This window comes from Myxine glutinosa, chromosome 14 (assembly GCF_964187855.1).
Source record: "Myxine glutinosa chromosome 14, kmMyxGlut1.1, whole genome shotgun sequence".
Lineage (NCBI taxonomy): Eukaryota > Metazoa > Chordata > Myxini > Myxiniformes > Myxinidae > Myxine > Myxine glutinosa.
The window spans coordinates 51,710,145-51,730,459 of NC_136274.1; the positions used below are offsets into that span (position 1 = coordinate 51,710,145).

Sequence of the window (20,315 nt, forward strand, 5' to 3'; positions counted from 1 at the left end):
GGTGGACATTTTGTTACTTAAACGTGTCCCCAACCATTTATTGGACATGCATGGTCCAGTTTTGTTCAAACTTGGCACACGCACAGTACATGACTGCATACACGTGCTCCTCACTTTATTTTGCGATCTAATCAAAGATGGCCGATTGGTAGACTGGCGGCCATTTGAGTTGTAAAAAACCCGATATATTGACCACTTCCTCAACTATTTCTCGGACATGCATTTACCGATCTTGTTCAAACTTGGCACACAGATAATGAATGATGTGTTATATATGCATGTTATTTTTTTTCGAGATCAGATCCAAAAAGGTCAACTGGCGGTCATTTTGTTACTTAAACGTGTCCCCAACCATTTCTCATACATGCATGGACCGATTTTGCTCAAACCTGGCACAAAGACAATACATGAGAGTATACATATGCATAAAATATTGTTTTGTAATCCGACAAAAGATGGCTGACTGACGGCCGTTAACTTCTTACAGCAAAATTACTAAACCTACAGGGGTTATGACATTTTATGTCTTTTTCTTGTTTTCATTTCTTACGCGTGTGTTTTGTATTCAGTATCCAATGTAGATGTCGTAAAATGATAATCATCATCGGGCACAAATATTTCCAAAAATGGGTTGTGTCAGTTGTCAACATAATGTAACACGATTAAGAACATCAAAAGTTTAGGGATTAACCTCTGACCAGCTCTCAGTCGACTTGCTTTTCGCTTCGCGTAATCATGATAAATTGGTCATCCCTCGACTGACCTGACCAAACTGAGAAAGTGTTTGAAAAAAAAAAAAGGAAACTTCAACTATAGGCCACAATCTCAAATGATAGTGCTCGACAACTTCAACAAGGGACATCTGCTCCACTGGCCTCCGTTTGACCTCACCTGCATCAAGGCATGACAAACACTCTGAAACCTTTTTGTCCCCTCAATGGACCCGTAATATTCATAGTCAATCCTCTGAGATCAAATAGAGATGGATATGCAACACACAACCCTCTGACATGTGCATCACGAATCACGAGGACAAACGACGCATTCAAAGTTATCATCAAAAACACCTATTTCCGTGGAGCGACAAAGCGAGGAATCCTAGGGATGTGACGCTGACATTTGCACAGTTAAAAAAAGAAATCACAGAATCAGCAGCAAACGTGCAGAAGGTGATTTTATAATTTTCTCCTTTTCCACTCCAAACGTGTGCGCAATAATTCAGAGCTAAGGGTAAGCATTCAAGGGAACCTGTCATTGAGCCCTTTCAAGGTCTTCAAGGTGCTTTATCAGCACATTATTCACAGCTGGTATCAGGAGCACAACCAGGATTTCTCAAAGGGGATTGGGATGCCGGTGTGGGAGGACGTGCGTCTCGCATTAACTGTCAAGTACATTAAATTAGTATGAATCAAAAGGATTTTTGTCGCAGAATGTCCATTTTTAGACATTATCCACTCTGCACTATGGTCAAAAGGGAAGGCCCGATACACCTACTCTCCCTCAGTTAACCGTACAAATTATAATGAATGTCGACCCGAAAGGAAATGGCTGCAGATTAGCACCAAGCTGGAAACTCCAGGGATTAGATGTTGATTGGCTCACATTTCTCGTGACTTATCACAACTGATATACTGCTGTACTGCAGACAAAGGAATACACTGCTACCGCAATCTGTACAATAAATACCTCAGCACGATTCATCGTCTTTTGAGTCAGCTTTCGGAACGTTTCTTAAACTCCAACAATTCTCATAAAATCCACTGCATCATCATCATCGTTTTATGGCCTATCCATGCTTGCATGTGTAAGCCGTAATTCAATTAATGCCCGCTTCGCCAAAAGGCATATTTGAGGCCTGTTTTTGTGGCCAGATGCCCTTCCTGACGCCACGGAATCAGCTGTGGACCTCGGCTTTGTCTCGAGACATGCCCTGCAAGGCAGCAGAGGAATTCGCAAATCAGAGTTTCATCCTAGGTGGACTGCCTACCAAGGCTATAGAGCTCCACCTACCCCGGTTGGATTGGTGAGTGTTACCAGTGGCCAGATGCCCTTCCTGATGCCACAGAATCAGCTGTGGACCTCGGCTTTGTCTCGAGACATGCCCTGCAAGGCAGCAGAGGAATTCGCAAATCAGAGTTTCATCCTAGGTGGACTGCCTACCAAGGCTATAGAGCTCCACCTACCCCGGTTGGATTGGTGAGTGTTACCAGTGGCCAGATGCCCTTCCTGATGCCACAGAATCAGCTGTGGACCTCGGCTTTGTCTCGAGACATGCCCTGCAAGGCAGCAGAGGAATTCGCAAATCAGAGTTTCATCCTAGGTGGACTGCCTACCAAGGCTATAGAGCTCCACCTACCCCGGTTGGATTGGTGAGTGTTACCAGTGGCCAGATGCCCTTCCTGACGCCACAGAATCAGCTGTGGACCTAGGCTTTGTCTCGAGACATGCCCTGCAAGGTAGCAGAGGAATTCGCAAATCAGAGTTTCATCCTAGGTGGACTGCCTACCAAGGCTATAGAGCTCCACCTACCCTGGTTGGATTGGTGAGTGTTACCAGTGGCCAGATGCCCTTCCTGATGCCACAGAATCAGCTGTGGACCTAGCCTTTGTCTAGAGACATACACTGCAAGGCAGCAGAGGAATTCGCAAATCAGAGTTTCATCCTAGGTGGACTGCCTACCAAGGCTATAGAGCTCCACCCACCCCGGTTGGATTGGTGAGTGTTACCAGTGGCCAGATGCCCTTCCTGACGCCACAGAATCAGCTGTGGACCTAGCCTTTGTCTAGAGACATGCCCTGCAAGGCAGCAGAGGAATTCGCAAATCAGAGTTTCATCCTAGGTGGACTGCCTACCAAGGCTATAGAGCTCCACCTACCCCGGTTGGATTGGTGAGTGTTACCAGTGGCCAGATGCCCTTCCTGATGCCACAGAATCAGCTGTGGACCTCGGCTATGTCTCGAGACATGCCCTGCAAGGCAGCAGAGGAATTCGCAAATCAAGAGTTTCATCCTAGGTGGACTGCCTACCAAGGCTATAAAGCTCCACCTACCCCGGTTGGATTGGTGAGTGTTACAGTAATTTCTCACAACAGAGGGACATGCACACTACACCTCTAGGGTACCAACCTACTCAGAGATCCTCCAGACATTTGGCCAGTGCCCTCAAGAGCACTGTTACCATGGAGCACCATTAGGAGGTAGTCTGAAAGTCTTGGCAAGGGTAGAGGCTATGTTCCGGAAGGATGGGCTTACACACTCGGCCTTCTTTTTGCTCGCAGAGCTATCTGGAGGCAGTAGCTAAAAGCAACGAGTGGTAAACCACATCGCACCCTAACTACAGCACTAGGTGCATACACCTGCCCTATGAAAGAAAAAAAAACACGAGCACCATCAACTGCATGGAAGATAATTTATAATTTACTTAAATATTGGACTTCTGGTTTGGGGATTATTCCACATGTAGGTTGATAAAGGACAAAGTCGACATGAGCTAGAGGAAGTAAGCTTGTCGAGGGATCTATGAATTCAGGTCATTCGGCTCGGAAGGAAATTCACACATACAAGTTGGAATATTACACAAATGCCTCCGAGGATAGCATCGATGAATCTGACATAAAGGATAGGTAGTGACAGGAACGCACAAAAGAGACTCGTGATTCACACCCTTGGAAGATTTGTTTATGTGCACAGCTTTGGAATGCAAGGAAGTTTAAAAAGAGGAACAGTTGAAAACCTCCCGTCTCATTTCTCAAATTCGAGAGAAATTGTGGCATGCGGTGCTCCAACATAACGAGCGACTCCAGATTCCAGGTCATGTATCAGTGGCCCTGCGATACTCTGGGGAAATTCCACTGCGAACAGCCCTCGGAAGTCTGCCGTGATGGATGCTCACGGTTCACCACCAGCACCACCCAGTGCGACATCAACCGTTTCACTCCGAGATAAATTAATAATTATCAATAGGGTTACACTGGTATTAGCAAGTGCTTGAACGTATGGGGTTTTACCATCAACAGTTTATCACAATAAACCCAAAGTGGTACTCTCATCAAGGTGATTCCTTTGTACCTCTTAGTTCTTAGTGTATTTTGAAAGGCTCAGATCTTTTAAAAGGTCAACAAGCGTTATGCCTAGGTCCCCCGTCGGTGAAGTGATGTTGGTTGACAAAGTGGAAGACGCAAGGCGGCCATCTTGGATTTTGACGTGGCGACCCAATTTTCAATAGCGTTCTTCCTTATGCCGAGATACACCCACATACCAGATTAGAAGTTGGTACTTCGCTTATTTTTCAAGATATTCCGCTCACAAGGTTCAGACATACATGGCGTCAGACCGCGGTGTGACGCACACACGGATGGAGGGGAAAACCATAGTCCTAAAGCGCGGCGTTACACGCGCTGCTTGCGAGCAAGGAGGAAGCGGACAAGCGGTAACTTATAAGCGTCTTTATTTCAGGAGCTCACTGTAACACTGGCGCGCTCCGGGCTGCGCGCCCGGTGTATATCATGAGGCCACGCCTACCCCTCGGGCGTGGCCACCGCCCACTTGGTGCACGGAATGATGTCACCACGCCAGTGGGCTTTTGTGTCCGCCACACGCGCCCCCCCAGAATTCCCGCGCACCTGGAGGGCCAGTTTGCGGGGCAGACTAATGACCCGGCCGAAGCGCCCCCTGGCGATCGGCGGCGTCCGGGGTGCAGGGATGCCAGGTGGAATGCCCCTGGCTGCCCCTGGGATTGGGTAAAGGACCGGGGGGCGGCGTGGCGGCGGGGCTGGGTGGTGCCGGGGGTCCGCCCGCAGGGGGGCGGCCCCGACGTGGGGGTCGGGCCACTGGCGGTGGATGTTCCACGTCGAGGTGGGCCGGCTTGAGGCGGTCTACCGAAACGCGGTCAGGAGTACCGCCGATGTCCAGGGTGAAGTGCTTCGCCCCGGTCTCCAGCACGCGGAAAGGCCCGTCGTACGGGGGCCGCAGTGGTGTCCGGTGGGCATCGTGGCGGACGAAGACGTACTCCGCCGTGCGAAGCTCCGGGGCGACGTGCGTCGGTGGGTGCCCGTGGCATGCCGTTGGCACCGGGGCGAACCTCTGGGCGGTCTCTTGCAGAGCGGAGCGCTGCTGTGCCGCGGACCATGGTGCCGTGGAGTCGGGGAGGAACTCGCCCGGCACCCGCAGCGGTTTCCCGAAGACCAACTCCGCCGCGGATGTGCGCAGGTCCTCCTTGGGCGCCGTCCGGAGGCCCAGCAGGACCCAGGGGAGCCTGTCGACCCAGCCGCCGTCGCGGAGGGTGGCCCGGAGCGTGGCCTTCAATGAGCGGTGAAATCGCTCACACAGGCCGTTAGCCTGGGGGTGGTAGGCCGTGGTTCGGTGCAGCCGGACCCCGAGCCCCTGCGCGACCGCCCCCTAGAGCTCCGAGGTGAACTGGGGGTCGCGGTCGGACGAGATGTCTGAGGGGGCGCCGAACCGGGCGACCCAGGTGGCGATGAAAGCCTGCGCGACATCGGCCGCCATTGTCGACGCCAAGGGCACGGCCTCCGGCCACCGGGTGGTGCGGTCCACCATGGTGAGGACGTAGGTGAAACCCCGCGAGGGGGGCAGAGGTCCCACCAGGTCCACGTGGACGTGGTCAAACCGGCGTTCCGGCACCGTGAACGGGGCCAACGGGGCCTGGGTGTGCCGGTGCACCTTGGCGCGCTGGCACGCGAGGCACGTCCTGGCCCAGCCGCGGACGGCCTTCCGGAGGCCATACCAGACGAACATGTCGGCGATCAGCCTTTGGGAGGCCCTCGCGCCCGGGTGGGACAGGCCGTGGATGGCGTCAAACACCTGGCGCTGCCAGCCCGCGGGCACGATGGGGTGAGGACGCCCGAGGGAGACGTCGCACAAGAGGGCCGCGCCCGCGCCGTCGAACGCCACCTCGGTGACGCGGAGGCCCGTGACGGCGGTCCGCAAGGCCTGGACGTCGGGGTCAGCGGCCTGGTCCGCTGCCATCCGGGCATAGTCGATGCCGAGGTGGACTGCGTGGGCGACGGCCCGGGAAAGGCAATCCGCCACCGGGTTGTCCTTCCCCGCGACGTGCTGGATGTCCGTCGTGTACTCGGACACGGCCGAGAGGTGACGCTGCTGCCGGGCCGACCACGGCTCGGTGACCTTGCCCATCGCGAAGATCAGCGGCTTGTGGTCGACGAAGGCAGTGAACGCACGGCCCTCGAGCAGATGGCGGAAGTGCCTGACCGCCAAGTGAAGCCTGAGCAACTCGTGGTCGAAGGTACTGTAACGGCGTTCAGGCGGGCGAAGCTGCCGGCTAAAGAACGCCAGCGGTTGCCAAGCTCCACGCACCCATTGCTCGTGCACCGCGCCCACCGCGTAGTCCGAGGCATCGGTGTTGAGGGCGATCGGTGCATCGGGCGCCGGGTGCGCGAGCATGGTGGCGTTAGCCAAGGCGAGCTTCGCGCCCGTGAACGCCGTGTCCATCTGCTCGGTCCAGGTAACGTCGCCTTTGCCCGGCTTACCTCGGAGAGCTTCGTGCAGGGGGCGCAGGAGCTGGGCGATACGGGGCAGGAACCGATGGTAAAAGTTCACCATGCCCAGGAACTCCTGCAGCCCTCTGATCGTGCGGGGGCGCGGAAACCCCTTCACCGCCTCCACCTTGGCCGGCAGGGGGACGGCTCCGTGCCTGGTGACACGGTGCCCCAGAAAATCGATTATGGTGGCGCCGAACCGACACTTTGCGGGGTTCACAATCAGGCCATGCTGGCCCAGGCGTTCGAAGAGCGTGCGGAGGTGGCGTAGGTGCTCTTCGCGGGATGCGCTGGCGACGAGGATATCGTCCAGGTAGACGTAGACAAAATCCAAGTCACGCAGGACGCTGTCCATCAGTCGCTGGAACGCCTGAGCCGCATTCTTCAGACCGAAGGGCATGCGCAGGAACTCGAAGAGTCCGAATGGCGTGATGACCACCGTCTTCGGGACATTCTCCGGCCTGACAGGGACCTGATGGTAGCCGCGTATGAGGTCCACCTTCGAGAAGAAGGACATGCCCGCCAAACGGGCGGAAAAGTCCTGAATGTGGGGGACGGGGTAGCGGTCGGGAGTCGTGGCGTCATTGAGACGGCAATAGTCCCCGCACGGTCGCCATCCCCCGCCGGGCTTCGGCACGATGTGCAGTGGCGACGCCCAAGCGCTCTCTGAGCGCCGAACGATGCCGAGTCGCTCCAGGGTAGCGAACCCCGCTTTTGCCACCGCCAGCTTCGTCGGCTCGAGGCGGCGTGCCCGGGCGTAGACCGGTGGCCCGACGGTGGGGATGTGATGGGCCACCCCATGCTTGACGGCCCCCGCCGAGAAGGTGGGCCGCGTGAGGGCCGGGAAGCCGGCGAGGAGGCGGGTGAATGCGTCCGCTGCCGGAAGCGTACAGACCAACGTGGCCGGAACCGAACCGTTCGGCAAGCCGCTTGGCAAGCCGCTCGTTGAGCTGGGCAACGCACAAGCGAGCGAGCTGAACGTCTCGGCCTGGACAAGACGTCTGCGCTTGACGTCGACCAGGAGCCCATTAGCGCACAGGAAGTCCGCGCCAAGCAGTGCCATGGGCACGTCGGCGGTGACGAACGTCCATCGGAAAACCTGCCCTCCGAACAGCAGAGAGAGGCAGCGTTTTCCGTACGTACGGATGGGCGTCCCGTTCGCGGCCAGCAGCGTGGGGCCCCCACCCGCGGCGTGCTTGTCTGACGTGCCAGCGGGAATGACACTCACCTGCGCTCCCGTGTCGCACAGGTAACGGCGCCCGGAGAAGGTGTCCATTATGAACAGCAGGCTGCTCGAACGGCCGGCGCTCATCGCCACTATTGAGCGCCGGCCCAGGCGTTTCCCGACCTGTTGAAGGAGCATGGCGGATGACACTGCCGAGCTTCGTGGCCGAACTTGGCGTGGAACCAGCACCAGGTGGTGGGGCTGGAGGAGCGCGGCTGGCTCCGCCAGGCCGGTGGAGTTGGTGGGTTTCCCCGCGGTGGCGGTTTTCGCCGCGGCGGTGGGCGGGGCGTGGCGGCGGTCACGAGGTGCGTATCAGCATGCTGCGTATGCTGTATAAGCTGATGCTGTGGATCAGCAGCATCAGCAGCAGCATCAGCAGCATCAGCCACGAGGGCCGTGACGGCCACGCCGACTCTCGCCCGCGTGTCCGAAGCGGCGAAGTACTTGTCCGCCTCGGCTGCCAATGCTCGGGGTTCCGTTAGCCCGGTCCCGGCCAACGCGAGGCGAACCTGCGCTGGAAGTTGGCGACGGAAAAGCGCCCGGAATAGAGAACCGGGGGCTTCGTCGCCCAACAGTGACAGCATATGGTCCATTCGGACCGACGGGCGCGTGTCACCGAGCTCGGGGAGATCCAGGAGGCGGTCGGCCCGTGCGTCGTCCGTGAGGCCGAACGTGGCTAGGAGTAGCCGCTTGAGTGCCTCGTACTTGTGGCCGTCCGGTGGGTGGCGAAGGACGGACACAACTCGAGTGGCCGTGCCGGGCCCGAGGGAGGCGACGACGTGGCAATAGCGCGTGTCATCGCCGGTGAGGCGCCGAAGCTGAAATTGGGCTTCGACCTGGACGAACCAGACTTCGGCCTGAGCCTCCCAAAATTCGGGAAGTTTGATGAAGTTGGCCATGGCAATGGCGTCGCGTGTGGAAGGATCGCTCCGGCAGATCCAACGTCAAGGGGGTCACCAGTAAAGCGCGGCGTTACGCGCGCTGCTTGCGAGCAAGGAGGAAGCGGACAAGCGGTAACTTATAAGCGTCTTTATTTCAGGAGCTCACTGTAACACTGGCGCGCTCCGGGCTGCGCGCCCGGTGTATATCATGAGGCCACGCCTACCCCTCGGGCGTGGCCACCGCCCACTTGGTGCGCGGAATGATGTCACCACGCCAGTGGGCTTTTGTGTCCGCCACAGTCCCCCATTTGCTCCGCGGTGCGACGGGGGACAAAAAAGGCCAGAAAATGTAGGTAGTCTGCTCAAATGTCTCGACAGCACTGCAACTCTCTGACAAATTAAAGAAATCCCAATTCCGAATGCTTGCAAACGGTTTTGTGACAAATCGGGCCTGGTTTTAAATCCACTTGCGAATTTCATTAGGCAAATGGCCGCGAACGAGTTCCCTTCGTGAGGTGTGTGCACTTGAACGCAAAGCTCTCCATAAAAGTGGGTTCACCTTAGGGGACAATGACATTGAAAAGCAGTACGGTACAACAAATAGCAAGGGAAGAGAAAAACAAAAAACAACCCAGATGACGAAGGCCTTCCCCTGGTCACACCACCGCTCGGCGAAACTCCCGAAAATACAATAATTGCATCCCTCGGAATCTTTTGTTCGCCTCGGTTTCGATAAAAACTGCCGCACATTCACAGCATATCACAATTACGTCAAAAGCCAACAGCTCATCAGGACATTATATTGGAGTTCCTATCATGAAATTTTTATGAGCCAGCCCAATAGTTTACTTTACGTAGCTTACCAAAATTGGCCCAAGATGGACGTTTTGAGTGTCCATCTTGCAGACAGATGGACCAAAATTGGCCCAAGATGGACGTTTTGAGTGTCCATCTTGCAGAGAGATGGACCAAAATCGACCCAAGATGGACGTTTTGAGTGTCCATATTGCAGAGAGAGGGACCCAAAATTGGCCCAAGATGGACGTTGAGTGTCCGTCTTGCAGAGAGATGGACCAAAATTGGCCCAAGATGGACGTTTTGAGTGTCCATATTACAGAGAGATGGACCAAAATCGACCCAAGATGGACGTTTTGAGTGTCCGTCTTGCAGAGAGATGGACCCAAAATTGGCCCAAGATGGACGTTTTGAGTGTCCATCTCGCAGAGAGATGGACCAAAATTGGCCTAAGATGGACGTTTTGAGTGTTCATCTTGCAGAGAGATGGACCAAAATTGGCCCAAGATGGACGTTGAGTGTCCATCTTGCAGAGAGATGGACCAAAATTGGCCCAAGATGGACGTTGAGTGTCCATCTTGCAGAGAGATGGACCAAAATTGGCCCAAGATGGACGTTCTGAGTGCCCATCTTGCAGAGAGATGGACACAAAATTGGCCCAAGATGGACGTTGAGTGTCCATCTTGCAGAGAGATGGACCCAAAATTGGCCTCAGATGGACGTTTTGAGTGCCCATCTTGCAGAGAGATGGACCCAAAATTGGCCCAAGATGGACGTTTTGAGTGTCAATCTTGCAGAGAGATGGACCCAAAATTGGCCCAAAATGGACGTTGAATGCCAATCTTGCAGAGAGATGGACCCAAAATTAGCCCAAGATGGACGTTGAGTGTCCATCTTGCAGAGAGATGGACCAAAATTGGCCCAAGGTGGACGTTTTGAGTGCCCATCTTGCAGAGAGATGGACCAAAATTGGCCTAAGATGGACGTTTTGAGTGTCCATCTTGCTGAGAGATGGACCCAAAATTGGCCCAAGATGGACGTTTTGAGTGTCCGTCTTGCAGAGAGATAGACCCAAAATTGGCCCAAGATGGACGTTTTGAGTGCCCATCTTGCAGAGAGATGGACCCAAAATTGGCCCAAGATGGACGTTGAGTGTCCATCTTGCAGAGAGATGGACCCAAAATTGGCCCCAGATGGACGTTTTGAGTGCCCATCTTGCAGAGAGATGGACCCAAAATTGGCTCAAGATGGACGTTTTGAGTGTCCATCTTGCAGAGAGATGGACCCAAAATTGGCCCAAGATGGACGTTTTGAGTGTCCATCTCGCAGAGAGATGGACCAAAATTGGCCCAAGATGGACGTTTTGAGTGTCCATCTTGCAGAGAGATGGACCACAATCGACCCAAGATGGACGTTTTGAGTGTCCATATTGCAGAGAGATGGACCAAAATCGACCCAAGATGGACGTTTTGTGTGTCCGTCTTGCAGAGAGATGGACCCAAAATTGGCCCAAGATGGACGTTTTGAGTGTCCGTCTTGCAGAGAGATGGACCCAAAATTGGCCCAAGATGGACGTTTTCAGTGCCCATCTTGCAGAGAGATGGACCCAAAATTGGCCCAAGATGGTTGCAATCATCGAACTGCCACTTGGGGGTGACAAATCCACCAACCATCGTTAAGCCATTCCTCTTTCATGTTTGAGTCTGTCTATGGAGATCTCTATGAAGTCAACCCTGCTTAAATTTTTGTTCTGCTGTACATTCAAGATGATGCCTGTTTGAAGTTCTGCATCTCAGAGCAAATCGACATCAGCATGTTGTCCCATATCTACTTGCACCTCCCTTGCGGACGTTCATAATTCTACGGAAGTATTTGTCCAGATGCACGTGATGTTCTCGTGACGGGATGCCAATGTATGATTATTTGGAGTGAATTTCAGGGGAGTTTCTAGTTGATGAATCATTACACTCATTGCCAACTTTCACTCCTTTGTGCCTCCTCTTTAGCATCACCCCCATGCTGAACCAGGAAGTACATCTCAATTTCACTGAACATGATTGGCTCCACCACCGAAGGTGGACGCAAGTTATGTTTTCTTATTGCGCTCCACCAAGTACTGTTCTAGTTGGTTCTTTCTTTCATCAGTCATTTTCATGGAATTGTGGCGGACACAAAAGCCCACTGGCGTGGTGACATCATTCCACGCACCAAGTGGGCGGTGGCCACGCCCGAGGGGTAGGCGTGGCCTCAGGATATACACCGGGCGACCAGCCCGGAAGAGTTCAGTGTTACAGTGTAGTCTTACAATAAAGACGTTCATATGTTACCGCTTGTCCGCTTCCTCCTTGCTCACAAGCAGCGCGCGTAACGCCGCGCTTTACTGGTGACCCTCGACGTTGGATCTGCCGTAGCGATCCTTCCGAACACGACGCCATTGCAATGGCCAACGACAAGTCAATGGCGATTAAACTTCCCGAATTTTGGGAGGCCCAGGCCGAGGTCTGGTTCGTTCAAGCCGAAGCCCAATTTCAGCTTCGGCGCCTCACCAACGACGACCTGCGCTACTGCCATGTCGTCGCCTCCCTCGGGCCCGGCACGGCCGCTCGAGTTGTGTCCGTCCTTCGCCACCCACCGGACGGCCACAAGTACGAGGCACTCAAGCGGCTACTCCTAGCCACGTTCAGCCTCACGGACGACGCACGGGCCGACCGCCTCCTGGATCTCCCCGAGCTCGGTGAGACGTGCCCGTCGGTCCGAATGGACCATATGCTGTCACTGTTGGGCGACGAAGCCCCCGGTTCGCTATTCCGGGCGCTTTTCCGTCGCCAACTTCCAGCGCGGGTTCGCCTCGCGTTGGCCGGGACCGGGCTAACGGAACCCCGAGCATTGGCGGCCGAGGCGGACAAGTACTTCGCCGCTTCGGACACGCGGGCGAGCGTTGGCGTGGCCGTCACGGCCTTCGACGCTGCTGTTCCACAGCATCATCTTCTACAGCACGCTGAGTTTCAGCAGCATGCTGATACGCACCTCGTGAACGCCGCCACGCCCCGCCCACCGCCGCGACGAAAACCGCCACCGCGGGGAAACCCGTCGACTCCACCGGCCTGGCGGAGCCAGCCGCGCTCCTCCAGCTCCACCACCTGGTGCTGGTTCCACGCCAAGTTCGGCCACGAAGCTCGGCGGTGTCATCCGCCGTGCTCCTTCAACGGGTCGGGAAACGCCCGGGCCGGCGCTCAATTGTGGCGATGAGCGCCGGCCGTTCGAGCAGCCTGCTGTTCATAACGGACACCTTCTCCGGGCGCCGTTACCTGTGCGACACGGGAGCACAGGTGAGTGTCATTCCCGCCGGCACGTCAGACAAGCACGCCGCGGGTGGGGGCCCCGCGCTGCTTGCCGCGAACGGGACGCCCATCCGTACGTACGGAAAACGCGGCCTCTCTCTGCGGTTTGGAGGGCAGGTTTTCCGATGGACGTTCGTCACCGCCGACGTGCCCATGGCACTGCTTGGCGTGGACTTCCTGTGCGCTAATGGGCTCCTGGTCGACGTCAAGCGCAGACGGCTTGTCCAGGCCGAGACGTTCAGCTCGCTCGCATGTGCGTTGCCCAGCTCAACGAGCGGCTTGCCAAGCGGCTTGCCGAACGATTCGGTTCCGGCCACGTTGGTCTGTACGCTTCCGGCAGCGGACGCATTCACCCGCCTCCTCGCCGGCTTCCCGGCCCTCACGCGGCCCACCTTCTCGGCGGGGGCCGTCAAGCACGGGGTGGCCCATCACATCCCCACCGTCGGGCCACCGGTCTACGCCCGGGCACGCCGCCTCGAGCCGACGAAGCTGGCGGTGGCAAAAGCGGGGTTCGCTACCCTGGAGCGACTCGGCATCGTTCGGCGCTCAGAGAGCGCTTGGGCGTCGCCGCTGCACATCGTGCCGAAGCCCGGCGGGGGATGGCGACCGTGCGGGGACTATCGCCGTCTCAATGACGCCACGACTCCCGACCGCTACCCCGTCCCCCACATTCAGGACTTTTCCGCCCGTTTGGCGGGCAGGTCCTTCTTCTCGAAGGTGGACCTCATACGCGGCTACCATCAGGTCCCCGTCAGGCCGGAGGACGTCCCGAAGACGGCGGTCATCACGCCATTCGGACTCTTCGAGTTCCTGCGCATGCCCTTCGGTCTGAAGAATGCGGCTCAGGCGTTCCAGCGACTGATGGACAGCGTCCTGCGCGACTTGGATTTTGTCTACGTCTACCTGGACGATATCCTCGTCGCCAGCGCGTCCCGCGAAGAGCACCTACGCCACCTCCGCACGCTCTTCGAACGCCTGGGCCAGCATGGCCTGATTGTGAACCCTGCAAAGTGCCGGTTCGGCGCCGCCACAATCGATTTTCTGGGGCACCGTGTCACCAGGCACGGAGCCGTCCCCCTGCCGGCCAAGGTGGATGCGGTGAAGGGGTTTCCGCGCCCCCGCACGATCAGAGGGCTGCAGGAGTTCCTGGGCATGGTGAACTTTTACCATCGGTTCCTGCCCCGTATCGCCCAGCTCCTGCGCCCCCTGCACGAAGCTCTCCGAGGTAAGCCGGGCAAAGGCGACGTTACCTGGACCGAGCAGATGGACACGGCGTTCACGGGCACGAAGCTCGCCTTGGCTAACGCCACCATGCTCGCGCACCCGGCGCCCGATGCACCGATCGCCCTCACCACCGATGCCTCGGACTACGCGGTGGGCGCGGTGCACGAGCAATGGGTGCGTGGAGCTTGGCAACCGCTGGCGTTCTTTAGCCGGCAGCTTCGCCCGCCCGAACGCCGTTACAGTACCTTCGACCGCGAGTTGCTCGGACTTCACTTGGCGGTCAGGCACTTCCGCCATCTGCTCGAGGGCCGGGCGTTCACTGCCTTCGTCGACCACAAGCCGCTGATCTTCGCGATGGGCAAGGTCACCGAGCCGTGGTCGGCCCGGCAGCAGCGTCACCTCTCGGCCGTGTCCGAGTACACGACGGACATCCAGCACGTCGCGGGGAAGGACAACCCGGTGGCGGATTGCCTTTCCCGGGCCGTCGCCCACGCAGTCCACCTCGGCATCGACTATGCCCGGATGGCAGCGGACAAGGCCGCTGACCCCGACGTCCAGGCCTTGCGGACCGCCGTCATGGGCCTCCACGTCACCGAGGTGCCGTTCGACGGCGCGGGCGCGGCCCTCTTGTGCGACGTCTCCCTCGGGCGTCCTCGCCCCTTTGTGCCCGCGGGCTGGCAGCGCCAGGTGTTTGACGCCATCCACGGCCTGTCCCACCCGGGCGCGAGGGCCTCCCAAAGGCTGATCGCCGACAAGTTCGTCTGGCATGGCCTCCGGAAGGCCGTCCGCGGCTGGGCCAGGACATGCCTCGCGTGCCAGCGCGCCAAGGTGCACCGGCACACCCAGGCCCCGTTGGCCCCGTTCACGGTGCCGGAACGCCGGTTTGACCACGTCCACGTGGACCTGGTGGGACCTCTGCCCCCCTCGCGGGGTTTCACCTACGTCCTCACCATGGTGGACCGCACCACCCGGTGGCCGGAGGCCGTGCCCTTGGCGTCGACAACGGCGGCCGATGTCGCGCAGGCTTTCATCGCTACCTGGGTCGCCCGGTTCGGCGCCCCCTCAGACATCTCATCCGACCGCGGCCCCCAGTTCACCTCGGAGCTCTGGGGGGTGGTGGCGCAGGGGCTCGGGGTCCGGCTGCACCGAACCACGGCCTACCACCCCCAGGCTAACGGCCTGTGTGAGCGATTTCACCGCTCATTGAAGGCCGCGCTCCGGGTCACCCTCCGCGACGGCGGCTGGGTCGACAGGCTCCCCTGGGTCCTGCTGGGCCTCCGGACGGCACCCAAGGAGGACCTGCGCGCAGCCGCGGCGGAGTTGGTCTTCGGGCAACCGCTGCGGGTGCCGGGCGAGTTCCTCCCCGACTCCACGGCACCATGGTCCGCGGCACAGCAGCGCTCCGCTCTGCAAGAGACCGCCCAGAGGTTCGCCCCGGTGCCAACGGCATGCCACGGGCACCCACCGACGCACGTCGCCCCGGAGCTTCGCACGGCGGAGTACGTCTTCGTCCGCCACGATGCCCATCGGACACCACTGCGGCCCCCGTACGACGGGCCTTTCCGCGTGCTGGAGACCGGGGCGAAGCACTTCACCCTGGACATCGGCGGTACTCCTGACCGCGTTTCGGTAGACCGCCTCAAGCCGGCCCACCTCGATGTGGACCATCCACCGCCAGTGGCCCGACCCCCACGTCGGGGCCGCCCTCCTGCGGGCGGAACCCCGGCACCGCCCAGCCCCGCCGCCACGGCGCCCCCCGGTCCTGCACCCATCCCAGGGGCAGCCAGCGGCATCCCACCTGGTATCCCTGCACCCCAGACGCCGCCGATCGCCAGGGGGCGCTTCGGCCGGGTCATTCGTCTGCCCCGCAAACTGGCCCTCCAGGTGCGGGGGAATTCTGGGGGGGCGCGTGTGGCGGACACAAAAGCCCACTGGCGTGGTGACATCATTCCACGCACCAAGTGGGCGGTGGCCACGCCCGAGGGGTAGGCGTGGCCTCAGGATATACACCGGTCGACCAGCCCGGAAGAGTTCAGTGTTACAGTGTAGTCTTACAATAAAGACGTTCATATGTTACCGCTTGTCCGCTTCCTCCTTGCTCACAAGCAGCGCGCGTAACGCCGCGCTTTAGAATAATGATATTCATTATAACAGTTATTTTTTCCTTCAGTTATATCAATCAGTTATATCAATTCAGTCTTTTTCTACATCTACATTTCTATGAAACAATTTAAGAAATATTCAGAGAGAACTCCCTAAAATACAAGGAGGAGTGGAGGAGGAGAGACACTGTGTGTGGGGGAAAGGAAATGGCAGTGGGGAGAGACAGTGGAGGGGGAGAGACAGTGGAGGAGGAGAGACAGTGGAGGAGGAGAGACAGTGGAGGAGGAGAGACAGTGGAGGGGGAGAGACAGTGGAGAGGGAGAGACAGTGGAGGGGGAGAGACAGTGGATGGGGAGAGACAGTGGAGGAGGAGAGACAGTGGAGGAGGAGAGACAGTGGAGGAGGAGAGACAGTGGAGGAGGAGAGATAGTGGAGGGGGAGAGACAGTGGAGGGGGAGAGACAGTGGAGGAGGAGAGACAGTGGAGGAGGAGAGACAGTGGAGGAAGAGAGACAGTGGAGGGGGAGAGACAGTGGAGGGGGAGAGACAGTGGAGGGGGAGAGACAGTGGAGGAGGAGAGACAGTGGAGGAGGAGAGACAGTGGAGGAGGAGAGACAGTGGAGGAGGAGAGACAGTGGAGGAGGAGAGACAGTGGAGGAGGAGAGACAGTGGAGGAGGAGAGATAGTGGAGGAGGAGAGATAGTGGAGGGGGAGAGACAGTGGAGGTGGAGAGACAGTGGAGGAGGAGAGACAGTGGAGGGGGAGAGACAGTGGAGGGGGAGAGACAGAGGTAGAGGGACAGTAACGAAGAGAGAGAGAGAGAGACAGTAGGGGGTGGGGAGAGACAGAGGGGGTGTGGGAGAGACATAGGGAGTGTGGGAGAGATAGAGGGGGTGTGGGAGAGACAGAGGGGGTGTGGGAGAGACATAGGGGGTCTGGGAGAGATAGGGGGGGGTGTGGGAGAGACAGAGGGGGTGTGAGAGAGACAGAGGGGTGTGGGAGAGACAGAGGGGTGTGGGAGAGACAGAGGGGGTGTGAGAGAGACAGAGGGGGTGTGGGAGAGACAGAGGGGGTGTGGGAGAGACAGAGGGGGTGTGGGAGAGACAGAGGGGGTGTGGGAGAGACAGTGGGGGTGTGGGAGAGACAGAGGGGGTGTGGGAGAGATAGAGGGTGTGTGGGAGAGACAGAGGGAGCGTGGGAGAGACAGAGGGGGCGTGGGAGAGGAAATGGCAGTGGGGAAATACAGTGGAGGGGGAGAGATAGAGGGAGAGGGACAGTAAGGAAGAGAGACAGTAGGGGGGGGGAGAGACAGAGGGGGTGTGGGAGAGACAGAGGGGGTGTGGGAGAGACAGTGGGGGTGTGGGAGAGACAGAGGGGGTGTGGGAGAGATAGAGGGGGTGTGGGAGAGACAGAGGGAGCGTGGGAGAGACAGAGGGGGCGTGGGAGAGGAAATGGCAGTGGGGAAATACAGTGGAGGGGGAGAGATAGAGGGAGAGGGACAGTAAGGAAGAGAGACAGTAGGTGGGGGGAGACAGTGGGGAACAATGGGGAGAGGGAGAGGGACAATGAGGAAGAGAGAGATAGTGAGGGGGGTGGGGAACAGTAGGTAGAGGGAAAGCAACAATGTGGAAGACAGAGACAGTAGAGGAGGGAGAGACAATGGGGAGGGGGAGAGACGGTGGGGGTGGGGAGAGACAGTGGGGGTAGCAGTGGGGAAGGGAGAGGGACAGTGGGAAAAGACAGTGGAGGGGGAGAGACAGTGTAGGGGGAGAAACAGTGGGGGAGGGAGAGGAACAGTGAGGAAGAGAGAGAGACAGTAGGAGGGTGAGGAGGACATTGGAGAGGGAGAACGAATGAATTAATTTGAACAGGAGGAGGAGCACGGAGCAAAGTTTGTAGTCGGGGTGATTTCAGTGGGTTGGATAAAAGATGTTGGGTGGGAGGAAGCCACAGGACAGTCCAAGTTCTGCAAGAAGTCAACAGCCCAGGTTTGGGAGTTGTGTGTGTGTCTATCTGTGTATTAGGCATCAGCATGGAGGATGCGCTAAAAGCTGAGCTTTAGTCTGGCTCAATAAAGTGAGAGAGAAGCCTTTTGCTAGAGCTAAAAAAATAAATTATGATCACAAGGGCTGAGGGGCTCAAAACTGAATTATAATTAAGATTTTAAAAAAATAAAGAGAAAGAATTACAGAAAGAAGAAAGGCTATGGTGAACTTGGATTGTGTACTGTGAACAGAACTGCAAGAACCTGAATATACCGTACTTTGGATTTGGACAACGAAGTGAAGAAACTTCTATTGACAAGACCAATGAACGCGAGTTCACGACCAGTGAGCTCCTGTCGACGTGAGAGAGGATCTTGCACCACTTTCTCCAGAACATGAGTGCGATGATAGGAGGGATGGAAGTTGAGTCTCCGCAACCAAGTCGTGTGAGGAGACTAATACAAGAAAGGGGGCTCTTTGCTGTTACCATAATTTTGGCTGCCTGCAGCTTTGTGCTGTGTGTATTGCTTGCATTGGGTGAGAATCCCCCCCCCCCCCCTCGTCATTGCACCCCCAATCGCACGCGCCCCTTCCCTCACTGTGCGCCCCACTTACTGCGTGCTCAACCATCCTCACTGGGTGCGCACCCGAACCCCTATCTGCGTATGCACCCGATCCTCCTCACTGCGGCCTGCCTGACTCCTCACCTTTTGCACCCAAACCATCCTCACTGTTTGTGCCCAAACCATCCTCACTGTGTGCGCCCAAACCATCCTCACTGTGCACGTGCCTGACCCTCCTCACTGTGCATGCACCCAAAACCCCTCACTGTGTGCGCACCCGAACCCCTATCTGCGTATGCACCCGATCCTCCTCACTGCGGCCTGCCTGACTCCTCACCTTTTGCACCCAAACCATCCTCTGTTTGCGCCCAAACCATCCTCACTGTGTGCGCCCAAACCATCCTCACTGTGCACGTGCCTGACCCTCCTCACTGTGCATGCACCCAAAACCCCTCACTGTGCACTGTGCATGCACCCGAATCCTTCACTGCGCTCTCGCCCGACCCCTCACTGCGCCCAGCGATCACTCCTTACTGCACACACGCCCGACCCCTCAGTGTGCAAGCGCTTCACTGCATGCATGCGACCATTTCTCACTGCGCAAGTTCCCCACCTCCTCACGGCGCACGCGTCTCATCCTCATCACTGCGCCCGACCACCTCCTCATGGGGCACGCGTCTCACCCTCCTCACTGCGCGCGACCACCTCCTCACGGCGCATGCGTCTCACCCTCCTCAATGCGCGCATCCCGGAGTCCCCTCACTGCACTATCACCTGACCCCTCTCGCTGTGCACGCACCTCGTCTCCTCACGTCACTGCACATGTGCCCGCACTCCTCAGTACACACTCTCCTGATCTCCTCACTGCACATGTGCCCACACCCCTCAGTGCACACTCTCCTGATCCCCTCACTGCACATGTGCCCACACCCCTCAGTGCACACTCTCCTGATCCCCTCAGTACACATGTGTCCGCACCCCTCAGTGCACACTCTCCTGATCCCCTCACTGCACATGTGTCCGCACCCCTCAGTGCACACTCTCCTGATCCCCTCACTGCACATGTGCTCACACCCCTCAGTGCACACTCTCCTGATCCCCTCACTGCACATGTGTCCGCACCCCTCAGTGCACAGTCTCCTGATCCCCTCACTGCACGTGCCCACACCCCTCAGTGCACACTCTCCTGATCCCCTCACTGCACATGTGTCCGCACCCCTCAGTGCACACTCTCCTGATCCCCTCACTGCACATGTGCTCACACCCCTCAGTGCACACTCTCCTGATCCCCTCACTACACATGTGTCCGCACCCCTCAGTGCACACTCTCCTGATCCCCTCACTGCACATGTGCCCACACGCCTCAGTGCACACTCTCCTGATCCCCTCACTGCACATGTGTCCGCACCCCTCAGTGCACACTCTCCTGATCCCCTCACTGCACATGTGCTCACACCCCTCAGTGCACACTCTCCTGATCCCCTCACTGCACATGTGTCCGCACCCCTCAGTGCACAGTCTCCTGATCCCCTCACTGCACGTGCACACACCCCTCAGTGCACACTCTCCTGATCCCCTCACTGCACATGTGTCCGCACCCATCAGTGCACACTCTCCTGATCCCCTCACTGCACATGTGCCCGCACACCTCAGTGCACACTCTCCTGATCCCCTCACTGCACATG

General features: G+C 57.7%; 1 protein-coding gene across 3 annotated transcripts in view; it reads left to right on the forward strand.

Annotated features, from left to right (window-relative positions):
* Nucleotides 1-17,990: 17,990 nt before the first annotated feature.
* PHEX (phosphate regulating endopeptidase X-linked) overlaps nucleotides 17,991-20,315 on the forward strand; it is a 92,281-nt gene continuing 89,956 nt past the window's right edge. Inside the window, exons 1-2 of one of the 3 annotated variants that reach the window (XM_068135833.2) lie at nucleotides 17,991-18,070; nucleotides 18,319-18,604. In XM_068135833.2, coding sequence (XP_067991934.2) covers nucleotides 18,463-18,604 — 142 coding nt within the window. In that variant the 5' untranslated portion in view covers nucleotides 17,991-18,070; nucleotides 18,319-18,462. The other 2 variants (XM_078768241.1, XM_068135835.2) reach the window with 2 other exon arrangements.